The sequence below is a fragment of the Amphiura filiformis genome, chromosome 7 (genome assembly GCF_039555335.1).
Source record: "Amphiura filiformis chromosome 7, Afil_fr2py, whole genome shotgun sequence".
NCBI lineage: Eukaryota > Metazoa > Echinodermata > Ophiuroidea > Amphilepidida > Amphiuridae > Amphiura > Amphiura filiformis.
In genome coordinates this window covers 54657102-54669774 of record NC_092634.1, presented here as the reverse complement: position 1 = coordinate 54669774, position 12673 = coordinate 54657102, and the positions used below count along the sequence as shown (strand labels likewise).

The 12673-nt window shown below is 35.3% G+C and overlaps 1 protein-coding gene across 1 annotated transcript in view; it reads left to right on the top strand.

Annotated features, from left to right (window-relative positions):
* The window catches only part of LOC140157353 (polyamine-transporting ATPase 13A3-like), a 64169-nt gene that overhangs the window by 23164 nt on the left and 28332 nt on the right, over window positions 1–12673 (top strand). Inside the window, exons 8-12 of the mRNA XM_072180521.1 lie at window positions 7881–8015; window positions 8848–8914; window positions 10064–10198; window positions 10879–11052; window positions 11469–11579. Of these exons, the coding sequence (XP_072036622.1) occupies window positions 7881–8015; window positions 8848–8914; window positions 10064–10198; window positions 10879–11052; window positions 11469–11579 (622 nt within the window). The remainder of the gene's footprint in view (window positions 1–7880; window positions 8016–8847; window positions 8915–10063; window positions 10199–10878; window positions 11053–11468; window positions 11580–12673) is intronic.

The window sequence follows — 12673 nt, the reverse complement described above, 5'->3', positions numbered from 1 at the left end:
AAAGTGTGTAATTTAGCATATGGGGTGTTTTCAGAGACCACTCCCTAAATAAACCAAATTCTTTATCAACAATTTTATTATGATTGCAAAGCATATAATCCCTCTCAAATCGTGTACAATATGAAGCTCATACAACATTCTGTTTTTGAGTTATGGACAAAAACGACATTTTAGAGCAGTTTAGAGCCATAATTATGAAACGTGTGTAATTTAGCATATGGGGTGTTTTCGGTGACCACTCCCTAAGTAAACCAAATTCGTTATCAACAATTTTATTATAATTGCAAAGTATATAACCCACTCTCAAATCGTGTGAAATTTGAAGCTCATACGACATTCCGTTTTTGAGTTATGAGACAAAAACGAAATTTAGATGAAATATTTTGCATTCGGTAGAGACAATCAAGGAAAAAAGTCCTTGGAACGCTTGGCACACTCTGTCGAAATTCCGTGCAGAATTTCTTATGTTCATGGAAATGACCTATATTGTGTTTGGGAAGAAACATGACATCTACAACAATGATTTACCTTCCCTCTCCCCATCAAGCAATGTTGGAACACATTGGGGAACCGCTGAAGACATTGGCAGTTCTCAACATTGCACGGGGAGAGGGGGTGACAGTTTTCCGTTATTTACACGCAAGCGTTCCAAGACTTTTTTTCCTTGATTGTCTCTACCGAATGAAAAATATTTCATCTAAATTTCGTTTTTGTCTCATAACTCAAAAACGGAATGTCGTATGAGCTTCAAATTGCACACGATTTGAGAGTTGATCATATGCTTTGTAATCATAATAAAATTGTTAATAAAGAATTTGGTTTATTTAGGGAGTGGTCATTGGAAACACCCCCTATGCTAAATTACTCACGTTTCTTAATCATGGCTCTAAAATGCTCTAAAATGTCGTTTTTGTCCATAACTCAAAAACAAAATGTTGTATGAGTTTCATATTGCACCAGATTTGAGAGTAGATAATATCCTTTTGAATCATAATAAAATTTTTGATAAAATTGTTGGGTTATTCAGGGAGTGGTCACTGAAAACACCTCCTATGCTAAATTACACAAGTTTCGTAATTATGCCCTCTACTGTAGTCAAATTTCGTTTCTGTCTCGTAACTCAAAAACACTACAAATACATTTATTTACAATATCACAATGTTTTGCAGCATGTTTCCAAAATATTTTCAATGTTATTAAAACTTCAAACATTTTGTACCCTTTATGATATAACCCAACATGTAAATGTTTTGTCTAAAACTTGTGTTTGCTGAGTATAGGCATATATAAATGTTTTCTGGAAAACTTGTGTATGCTGAGTATAGGCATATCCGAGCGAATCACAAAGATCATGATGTAACAATTTGAAACAACTCATTTCTGAATATTATTTCTATTAAGACACGCTTTTGCGATGAGAAAAACAAGAAAAAAAACACACAATTGAATATACTTTTTAAAAAAAGACCACCACTGGGACTCGAACCATTCACATCGGTCAATAGTCAAAAGGTTATCAGTCTGAGGACTAATCCGCTACGCCACGCTGCCATTTCGCAATCGAAGTAACAAGTTTTGTTCTTTTATAGTAATCAGGTATCGGGAAAGTGTAAACTTGTATAGAGTGCTTGCACGAAAGGTCATGAGTTCAAATCATCTCCAGACACGCTCCATAAGATATGCTAATGCATGGAGTACAAAGAATTACTTTGATCAAAACCAGTTAAACAGGTGATTGGTATTGTACTCCGTGCATTTGCATGTCCTCTGGAGCGTGTCTTTAGGATGGTTTGAACTTTGTGATCTTCCATGCAAGCACCCTATAGTAGAAACCTCAAAATGTATCAGTTTACCATAATGACAAAATGGTCCAAAATCGATATTTTATGTTTTTAGGCCGCATCTCACGAAGCGTCACGTTCGTTTACATTTGCTATACCAATTGAAAATGTTTTATTGCAACAGGAATGATATAAAATTTGTTAACAGTTAAGTTTACCAATTTGAATTGAAATAAATACGCATTTCTGAATATTATTTATATTAAAATACGCTTTTGCGATGAGAAAAAAAAAAAAAGAAAAAAGAAAACAACAATTGAATATACTTTTAAAAAAGACCACCATTGGGACTCGAACCACATCGGTCAATAGTCAAAAGGTTATCAGTCTGAGGACTAATCCGCTACGCCACGCTGCCATTTCGCAATCGAAGTAACCAGTTGTGTTCTTTTATAGTAGTCAGGTATCGTGGAAAGTGTAAACTTTATATTAGAAATGGCAAAGTGTATCAGTTTACCATAATGACAAAATGGTCCAAAATCGACATTTTATGTTTTTGAGGCCGTTAATCAAAGGTGAGTCTCATGAAGCTTCACGTTCGTTTACATTTTATACCAATTGAGAATGTTTTAATGCAAAACTTCATATATGAAACGTTGTTTACATTTGAATTATACCAATTGAGAATGTTTTAACAAAAGAATGACGCGTCATTGATTTCAAAACATAAAATGTCGATTTTGGACCATTTTGTCATTATGGTAAACTGATACACTTTGCCATTTCTACTATACAAGTTTACATTTCTGATACCTGACTACTATAAAAGAACAAAACTTGTTACTTCGTTTGTGCAATGGCAGCGTGGCGTAGCGGATTAGTCCTCCGACTGTTAACCATTTGGCTATTGACTGATGTGCATGGTTCGAGTCCCAATGGTGGTCTATATTTTTTCTTTAAGTGTATTAAATTGTTGTTGTTTTTTTTTTTTTTTTTTTTTCATCGCAAAAGCGTATTTTGTTATAAATACTATTCAGAAAAGCGTTGTTTCAAATTGTTACATCATAATCTTTCTGATTCGCTCGGATGTGCCTATACTCAGTAAAGTTTTAGAGAAAACATAAATTTTACACGTTAGGTTATATCATAAAGGGTACATAACGTTTTAATAAAATTAAAAAAACCATTTTGGAAACATGCTGCAAAACATTGTGATATTGTACGAAAAATGCATTTGTAGTGTTTTTGAGTTATGAGACAAAAACGAAAATTGACTCAGTATCATACAGAAGAGGGCCATAATTACAAAACTTGTGTCATTTAGCATAGGAGGTGTTGTCAGTGACCAATCCCTAAATAACTCAACATTTTTATCAACAATTTTATTATGATTCAAAAGGATATTATCTACTCTCTAATCGTGTGCAATATGAAGCTCATACAACGTTCTGTTTTTGAGTTATGGACAAAATCGACATTTTAGAGCAGTTTAGAGCCATAATTATGAAAAGTGTGTAATTTAGCATATGGGGTGTTTTCAGAGACCACTCCCTAAATAAACCAAATTCTTTATCAACAATTTTATTATGATTGCAAAGCATATAATCCCCTCTCAAATCGTGTACAATATGAAGCTCATACAACATTCTGTTTTTGAGTTATGGACAAAAACGACATTTTAGAGCAGTTTAGAGCCATAATTATGAAACGTGTGTAATTTAGCATATGGGGTGTTTTCGGTGACCACTCCCTAAGTAAACCAAATTCGTTATCAACAATTTTATTATAATTGCAAAGTATATAACCCACTCTCAAATCGTGTGAAATTTGAAGTTCATACGACATTCCGTTTTTTTTTTATTTTTCAAAAACGAAATTTAGATGAAATATTTTGCATTCGGTAGAGACAATCAAGGAAAAAAGTCCTTGGAACGCTTGGCACACTCTGTCGAAATTCCGTGCAGAATTTCTTATGTTCATGGAAATGACCTATATTGTGTTTGGGAAGAAACATGACATCTACAACAATGATTTACCCTTCCCTCTCCCCATCAAGCAATGTTGGAACACATTGGGGAACCGCTGAAGACATTGGCAGTTCTCAACATTGCCCGGGGGAGAGGGGGTGCCAGTTTTCCGTTATTTACACGCAAGCGTTCCAAGACTTTTTTCCTTGATTGTCTCTACCGAATGCAAAATATTTCATCTAAATTTCGTTTTTGTCTCATAACTCAAAAACGGAATGTCGTATGAGCTTCAAATTGCACACGATTTGAGAGTTGATCATATGCTTTGTAATCATAATAAAATTGTTAATAAAGAATTTGGTTTATTTAGGGAGTGGTCATTGGAAACACCCCCTATGCTAAATTACTCACGTTTCTTAATCATGGCTCTAAAATGCTCTAAAATGTCGTTTTTGTCCATAACTCAAAAACAAAATGTTGTATGAGTTTCATATTGCACCAGATTTGAGAGTAGATAATATCCTTTTGAATCATAATAAAATTTTTGATAAAATTGTTGGGTTATTCAGGGAGTGGTCACTGAAAACACCTCCTATGCTAAATTACACAAGTTTCGTAATTATGCCCTCTACTGTAGTCAAATTTCGTTTCTGTCTCGTAACTCAAAAACACTACAAATACATTTATTTACAATATCACAATGTTTTGCAGCATGTTTCCAAAATATTTTCAATGTTATTAAAACTTCAAACATTTTGTACCCTTTATGATATAACCCAACATGTAAATGTTTTGTCTAAAACTTGTGTTTGCTGAGTATAGGCATATATAAATGTTTTCTGGAAAACTTGTGTATGCTGAGTATAGGCATATCCGAGCGAATCACAAAGATCATGATGTAACAATTTGAAACAACTCATTTCTGAATATTATTTCTATTAAGACACGCTTTTGCGATGAGAAAAACAAGAAAAAAAACACACAATTGAATATACTTTTAAAAAAAAAGACCACCACTGGGACTCGAACCATTCACATCGGTCAATAGTCAAAAGGTTATCAGTCTGAGGACTAATCCGCTACGCCACGCTGCCATTTCGCAATCGAAGTAACAAGTTTTGTTCTTTTATAGTAATCAGGTATCGGGGAAAGTGTAAACTTGTATAGAGTGCTTGCACGAAAGGTCATGAGTTCAAATCATCCTCCAGACACGCTCCATAAGATATGCTAATGCATGGAGTACAAAGAATTACTTTGATCAAAACCAGTTAAACAGGTGATTGGTATTGTACTCCGTGCATTTGCATGTCCTCTGGAGCGTGTCTTTAGGATGGTTTGAACTTTGTGATCTTCCATGCAAGCACCCTATAGTAGAAACCTCAAAATGTATCAGTTTACCATAATGACAAAATGGTCCAAAATCGATATTTTATGTTTTTAGGCCGCATCTCACGAAGCGTCACGTTCGTTTACATTTGCTATACCAATTGAAAATGTTTTATTGCAACAGGAATGATATAAAATTTGTTAACAGTTAAGTTTACCAATTTGAATTGAAATAAATACGCATTCTCATTTCTGAATATTATTTATATTAAAATACGCTTTTGCGATGAAAAAAAAACAAGAAAAAAAAGAAAACAACAATTGAATATACTTTAAAAAAAGACCACCAACGGGACTCGAACCACATCGGTCAATAGTCAAAAGGTTATCAGTCGGAGGACTAATCCGCTACGCCACGCTGCCATTTCGCAAAGAAGTAACCAGTTATGTTTATTTCAATTCAAATGGTGGAAAGTGTAACAAACTTTATATAAGAGATCAAAGGTGTCATTCAGTTTGCATAAAAAAATTCTCAATTGGTATTTTATGTTTTTGAACGTGACGCGTCATGAGATGCGGCGTTCAAAACATATAAATGTCGATTTGAACCATTTTGTCATTATGGAATGATACACTTTGATTTCATATATACAATTTGTTTACACTTTCCCGATTTGACTACTATAAAAGAAATAAACTTATACTTCGTTTGTGCAATGGCAGCGTGGCGTAGCGGATTAGTCCTCCGACTGTTAACCATTTGGCTATTGACTGATGTGCATGGTTCGAGTCCCAATGGTGGTCTATATTTTTCTTTAAGTGTATTAAATTGTTGTTGTTTTTTTTTTCTTTTATTTTTTCCATCGCAAAAGCGTATTTTGTTATAAATACTATTCAGAAAAGCGTTGTTTCAAATTGTTACATCATAATCTTTCTGATTCGCTCGGATGTGCCTATACTCAGTAAAGTTTTAGAGAAAACATAAATTTTACACGTTAGGTTATATCATAAAGGGTACATAACGTTTTAATAACATTAAAAAAACCATTTTGGAAACATGCTGCAAAACATTGTGATATTGTACGAAAAATGCATTTGTAGTGTTTTTGAGTTATGAGACAAAAACGAAAATTGACTCAGTATCATACAGAAGAGGGCCATAATTACAAAACTTGTGTCATTTAGCATAGGAGGTGTTGTCAGTGACCAATCCCTAAATAACTCAACATTTTTATCAACAATTTTATTATGATTCAAAAGGATATTATCTACTCTCTAATCGTGTGCAATATGAAGCTCATACAACGTTCTGTTTTTGAGTTATGGACAAAATCGACATTTTAGAGCAGTTTAGAGCCATAATTATGAAAAGTGTGTAATTTAGCATATGGGGTGTTTTCAGAGACCACTCCCTAAATAAACCAAATTCTTTATCAACAATTTTATTATGATTGCAAAGCATATAATCCCCTCTCAAATCGTGTACAATATGAAGCTCATACAACATTCTGTTTTTGAGTTATGGACAAAAACGACATTTTAGAGCAGTTTAGAGCCATAATTATGAAACGTGTGTAATTTAGCATATGGGGTGTTTTCGGTGACCACTCCCTAAGTAAACCAAATTCGTTATCAACAATTTTATTATAATTGCAAAGTATATAACCCACTCTCAAATCGTGTGAAATTTGAAGCTCATACGACATTCCGTTTTTGAGTTATGAGACAAAAACGAAATTTAGATGAAATATTTTGCATTCGGTAGAGACAATCAAGGAAAAAAGTCCTTGGAACGCTTGGCACACTCTGTCGAAATTCCGTGCAGAATTTCTTATGTTCATGGAAATGACCTATATTGTGTTTGGGAAGAAACATGACATCTACAACAATGATTTACCCTTCCCTCTCCCCATCAAGCAATGTTGGAACACATTGGGGAACCGCTGAAGACATTGGCAGTTCTCAACATTGCACGGGGGAGAGGGGGTGACAGTTTTCCGTTATTTACACGCAAGCGTTCCAAGACTTTTTTCCTTGATTGTAGATCAGAGTTCACATGAACCAAACATGCCATCAAACAAACTTTCCCATTCGCTAATTCTCTTAAACAATATCATTAATGAATATATCCAAATTGCCAATATCAAACTTTCTACTATGCGTTCAACATAGGGACATTTAGTGGGCGGGGCCTAAAATTGGGCCCATTGAATGTCAATTTGGGTTGCTGTAAATTGATTTTCCTCACAGTATTACTATAGAACCTAATGAAGCCAATATATTAAGTGGTACCACCTTTCTCTGTGTGGTGGCGCTCTAACATGGTTCTAATAATGAGCAAAATTATTTGTTTGTTAAATTTGTGGCATGAAACTGTTACAAGGTATGTCACCAAAAATGGATTTTATAGTATGAATTCCCATCAAATAGAGTTCATTTGTGGATTCTCAAAGGCGAGGATCGTTCAATGCTGCCAGTAAAATTGTTGGAACACAGAGTAATGTAATTAAAGTTTTTAAGAATACGAATAAATGCATTGTTTTTAGCCGCTGTCCTGCATCTATCGTCTCATATAACACGGGCGACATCATTATTTTTGCTGAACAACTAAATAATTTAAAATACATTGGCTCGTGATTACTGGTCTAGCTGTAGTGTTTTCGAGATTGGCTACTTTATTTTATTTTGGATATAATTTTACCATACAATACGTTGAAAAATGTTGCAAGGAGGTCAAAATGAATCTGTTTATTGCATTTACCTTTTTAAATAATATGTTTGGAACTTGTTTTTATGTATTTTACAGGTATTGAATCCATTCTATATCTTCCAAATCTTCAGTGTAACTGTTTGGATAGCTGATGAATATTACTATTACTCGGGATGCATTATACTCATGTCTGCTATCTCCATTGCGATATCTTTGTACACAACAAGAACGGTATTTTGCTCTGTATTTGTCTGTTAGTATGTGTGTTGGTGGGGTGTTTGGTGGGTCGATCGTGGTCAGTGAATGTGTGAGTTTGATCTGCGATGTGGTGTGTGGTGGGTGGGCGAAGATGTGCTCTTACAATACTTCAGTATTATTCCGTTCGTACGGAATCTACTCGCACCACAGTTTATGTATCTGTTTGTTTCTGTGTTTCTTCATGAAAGACATGCAGTATTCAATACCCAGACTCAATGTGGGATAGGCTTTTGCGACGGGAGTTCTTAACAATTAATAAGTTTTAGCGGATTTAGAACTGTCATGCTTTCGTCATGCATCTTCCGACAAAGTACCTAAGTATGAGACATATCGGCCGCCCCTTGTCTACTGATGGCTCTGAAAAGAGCCGTTCACTGAAGACTGTCCTTTGTGAACAGTGGACAAGCCGACCTCGCCTATCTGCTAATGTTAAAGATTGTGGTGGCTCTGAAAAGAGCCGTTCACTTAAGACTGCCCCTTGTTAACAGAGAACAGGGAAACTTCGCCTATCTGCTGATGCAACTGCAGAGAGTTTGCAATAAAGTAGTTTGCCCTGTACCTCATTGTGTGATTATAAAATAAATAGACTGCCCCTTGCCTATGAGGTCAGTGTAATCATACAGACTGATGTCAGATGATCAGATGATAAACCTAAATAGGCGAAAACCAGTCCCGCTTTGAATCTTTCAAGCGCTTTGAATCCTTCAAGATCTGGAAAAGGGCGCTATATAAATCCTTGACCCCGGTGTGTCAGCAGCATTTATAAAGCGAATATAAACTATTCATCCCATTTTTTATGTTACAGCAAAATGTCACCTTACGAGCAATGGTTGAATCGCACACCACAGTACAGGTTCAACGACTTAACACAGGTAGAAAACTGAAGACATTCATGGCTTGCCGGAGTAGTTCTTCTGGGGTGAATCAAACCTGCCTGGTTATCAAATTAATTAGTGACAAGCTTATCTCCTTATCAGAGATTTGTCACTGATTAATTTGGTAACAAGGCAGGTTTGATTCACCCACAGAAGAACTGAATTCTGGCGAGGCTTCTTAAATCTTGAAGTACGGTAATATCTACAATCTGATAGGTCTAGGTGTATGCTGGGATCAATTGCAAATCTAAATATTTATAGCAAATTTTTCTTTCCAGGATTTCAACCAGAGACCTCTGTAACTCATCTCCCTGTTTTAATCTTAGTCAAAACTGATATATGCCTTATTTGACCAGCTGTAAGGGGGACATAATTTACTTCATTTACAATCCTTAATCACAAACCTAGTCAAGATACGGTGGCGTGGGATGACACTGTCTGAGGCTACAGATGGATCTAGTCATGAAAATTCTTCCAAAGATTTTTGATATATACGTGAATGATTCGCTTGGAAAGCTTTTCTATAAAACACAAAAACTATGATTCCTGTGTGAATATTTTAGGGAATTAAAATGGTAAAGATATGTTTTACAAGATTAATACGTACTACATGACTCTATATGAACCATCTAATCGTATGCCAACGCACCCCAGTACACCCTCGAATGTTCATCGTGATTATAGTATATCGAGGTCTTAGAACCAGAATCATACATGTCCACAGTCACATGTTACTCATTTCGGCAACAAATGAACGGTTAATTCTGCTCTCCATAATAAATGTAAGTGACTTTGGGGTATATGCATGGTCACTTGCGTTGGGTTGAAACAGTTGCTTATACCCCAGAATCACTTGCATTTATTTTGGAGGGCAGAATTAATCATCCATTGGTTGCCGAGATAAGTAACATGGGTTTGTGGACATAGATTGATCTGGTTCTAAGCCATCGATACCACAGCTTAGAGTGGAATGTTTTATTTGAAGATAATTAAACAAATTATATGCAGTGTTGAACAGTCATATTTTATCACGGTTTTATCGACTAAAATGACTATTTCCGAAAAAAAGGCAAAAATGTGGATGCGGTTTGATGTAGTTAACCAGCAGGGTTCATCAAATAACACGTAATTTGTTAATGCACACAGACACACAGATTGACTTACCTGAGCAAAGGCTAGTTCCCGGTGACGTCATTCATATTCCTACGCACGGTGGTATGATGACTTGTGATGCGGTACTCATTAGCGGTAATTGTATTGTCAACGAGGGTATGCTAACAGGTAAGATAAATAGTACTATAGAGTACATACGCCTGAAAGAATAAGTCATATTTCACTGGGTCTTTTTTCAACAAATCGATATAAATAACTCATTTAATCAAATTGAAGTGTGTCAGCAGCATACGGTACCTAATTGTAATATCTTTCGATATTTGACAATTGAATGTCTCGGGCAAAGGAAGCTTCTTAAGAACTACATGACTGCACAAGATTATCTTACAGAACTCGTTCACCCATATGGGCCACACACTACCTCTGGCTATATAGATAGTTATGCAAACCTGTTTTATGGTCAACTCAGTGACATTGATACTCATAGAACACCTCATATGGGACTGAAGTAGTGAAATGAAAATGTAACATTTGTTTAAGGCATTGATAACGTAATGGCGCAATTAGCTGAAATAGTGCAACCGTCTCAATATAATATAAAAGTTTTGTTTCCTTTTCAAAGTAAAAAAGACCATTTGAAATTCTATAGTATATCTTCAATGGCAAATACGCGGCATGCCCTAAAACATTTCTAAATACCCATCAATTTTGCGAGTGTATTAAACATGAACGACATGGTAATATAGACCGTTCTAATAAAACGGTTACACTTTGTGTAGACTTTGTAGAGGTTTCCACCTCAAAACATAATGGAGATAAGTGAAGGCATATTTTATTTGATAACACAGGTGAGAGTGTCCCAGTAACAAAGACCTCCTTATCATCAGCGGGCTCATCGGGTGATGCTAATGAACTGTATTCCAGTGATACACACAAACGTAACACATTGTTCTGTGGAACTCAAGTCCTGCAGACTAGACCAGACGGTAGTCAACCAGTAAAAGCCATCGTTGTACAAACAGGTATATGCATCAACTTGGACAGTATTACGTTTACGAATTGTCTCAAATCTGGGCATTATAAGTCGGCCAATACCGTCAGCGTCGTTTATGCATAATGTAGGCATATTTTAACATACCAAGAATATCAAATGTAATTTAATATGTTTTGAAAAATTATATGGTTTGATAAGATTATCTTTTCTTATTCGCTGTTTGTCATGAACTTAACTACTAAATTAGGACATATTACAGCTTGGCATATTGATTAGCTCTAAATACCGAAACGATCTAAATGATCAATGGAGATTACCGGAACAAGACCCGGTGGCTCTGAAAAGAGCCATTCGAAAGTTTTGAAACCATACGAAAAATTCATAGAGAAGTGTATAGTGTCTGTATTGGAATTGCTATTATTATTTCTAAATTTATTTTACCAGGTTTTGCAACAACGAAAGGAAGTCTTGTTCGTTCGATTCTCTTTCCCAAACCAATGGAGATTAAACTTCACCGTGATGCTTTACGGTTTGTCGGCTGTTTGGCATTCCTAGGTAAGTATATCTCTCAGTAGTTCGGGTACCGTAAAAAAACGATAATAAACATATCGTCGTCCGTATTCCATAGTGGCGTATAGTGGGGCGCCGCGAATAAACAACTTTTCGAGAAAATCGGGTTTGAAGAAATGCCAATTTAAAATCGAGTTGTGTAAATCAGACATTCATTATATTTTGTAAATGATGTGAAATTTCCGTAGTAAACTAAATAGATTTTATTGTTATATATTTTTCAAAAGAAATAAATACATACTATTGCTGGCAAACTGACAATAAAACTATACGTCACTATGGAAAACGAACAAAACGCAATACCCTAACCTTACGTTAACCGTACGCCACCTCGGTCGCCGTGTAATCCCCATGGCGTTACTTTTCGTCGTTCGTATTCCATAGTGGCGTATAGGTCCGATACGCGTACGCCACTATGACATACGATGTTTTTCATTTTTGCCGATATTTCATAATTATAAAATGTGTATAAAAAGTGGCGTATGGTCGATACGCCACTATGGAATACGAAAAATTTCACTTTGTAACTATACGCCACATTTAATTAATTAATTACTAATTAATTAGCTAATTATGACTGATGAGACTTAGAAAAATGAAAGAGAATATCATTAAAAACATATGTGCCAATTTTCAAAAAAATGACCAAAAATCACTATACGCCACTATGGAATACAGCCGACGATATGTGCCTGTTAACGATTTGCTCGGACAAAAACGAATTTTTAGGTTAGTTTGTTGTACCATTGAGATAAAAAATGTATCTCGATGGTTGTACTTTTTACTAATATTGATAAATTAAAAGGAACAAAAATGAAAAAGTTTACCCAACTACCCTAAAAATTCGTTCTTGCCTGAGCAACTCGTTAATAATAGGCACATATGCTTTTTATCGATTTTTTACGATATAAGATTTGGTTGATGCCCGGGAATCTTTGAAGTAAACCATGCAAAAATCCCATGTTTAGAAACTAGCAAGAACGTCTTCCTGTATTCTCTATGGTATATAAAACGTAATTATTGGCAAGGGTTGCCTTAAACCTTCGCCGATTGACCGCCGGCGCTGTAACCGGTTCTGG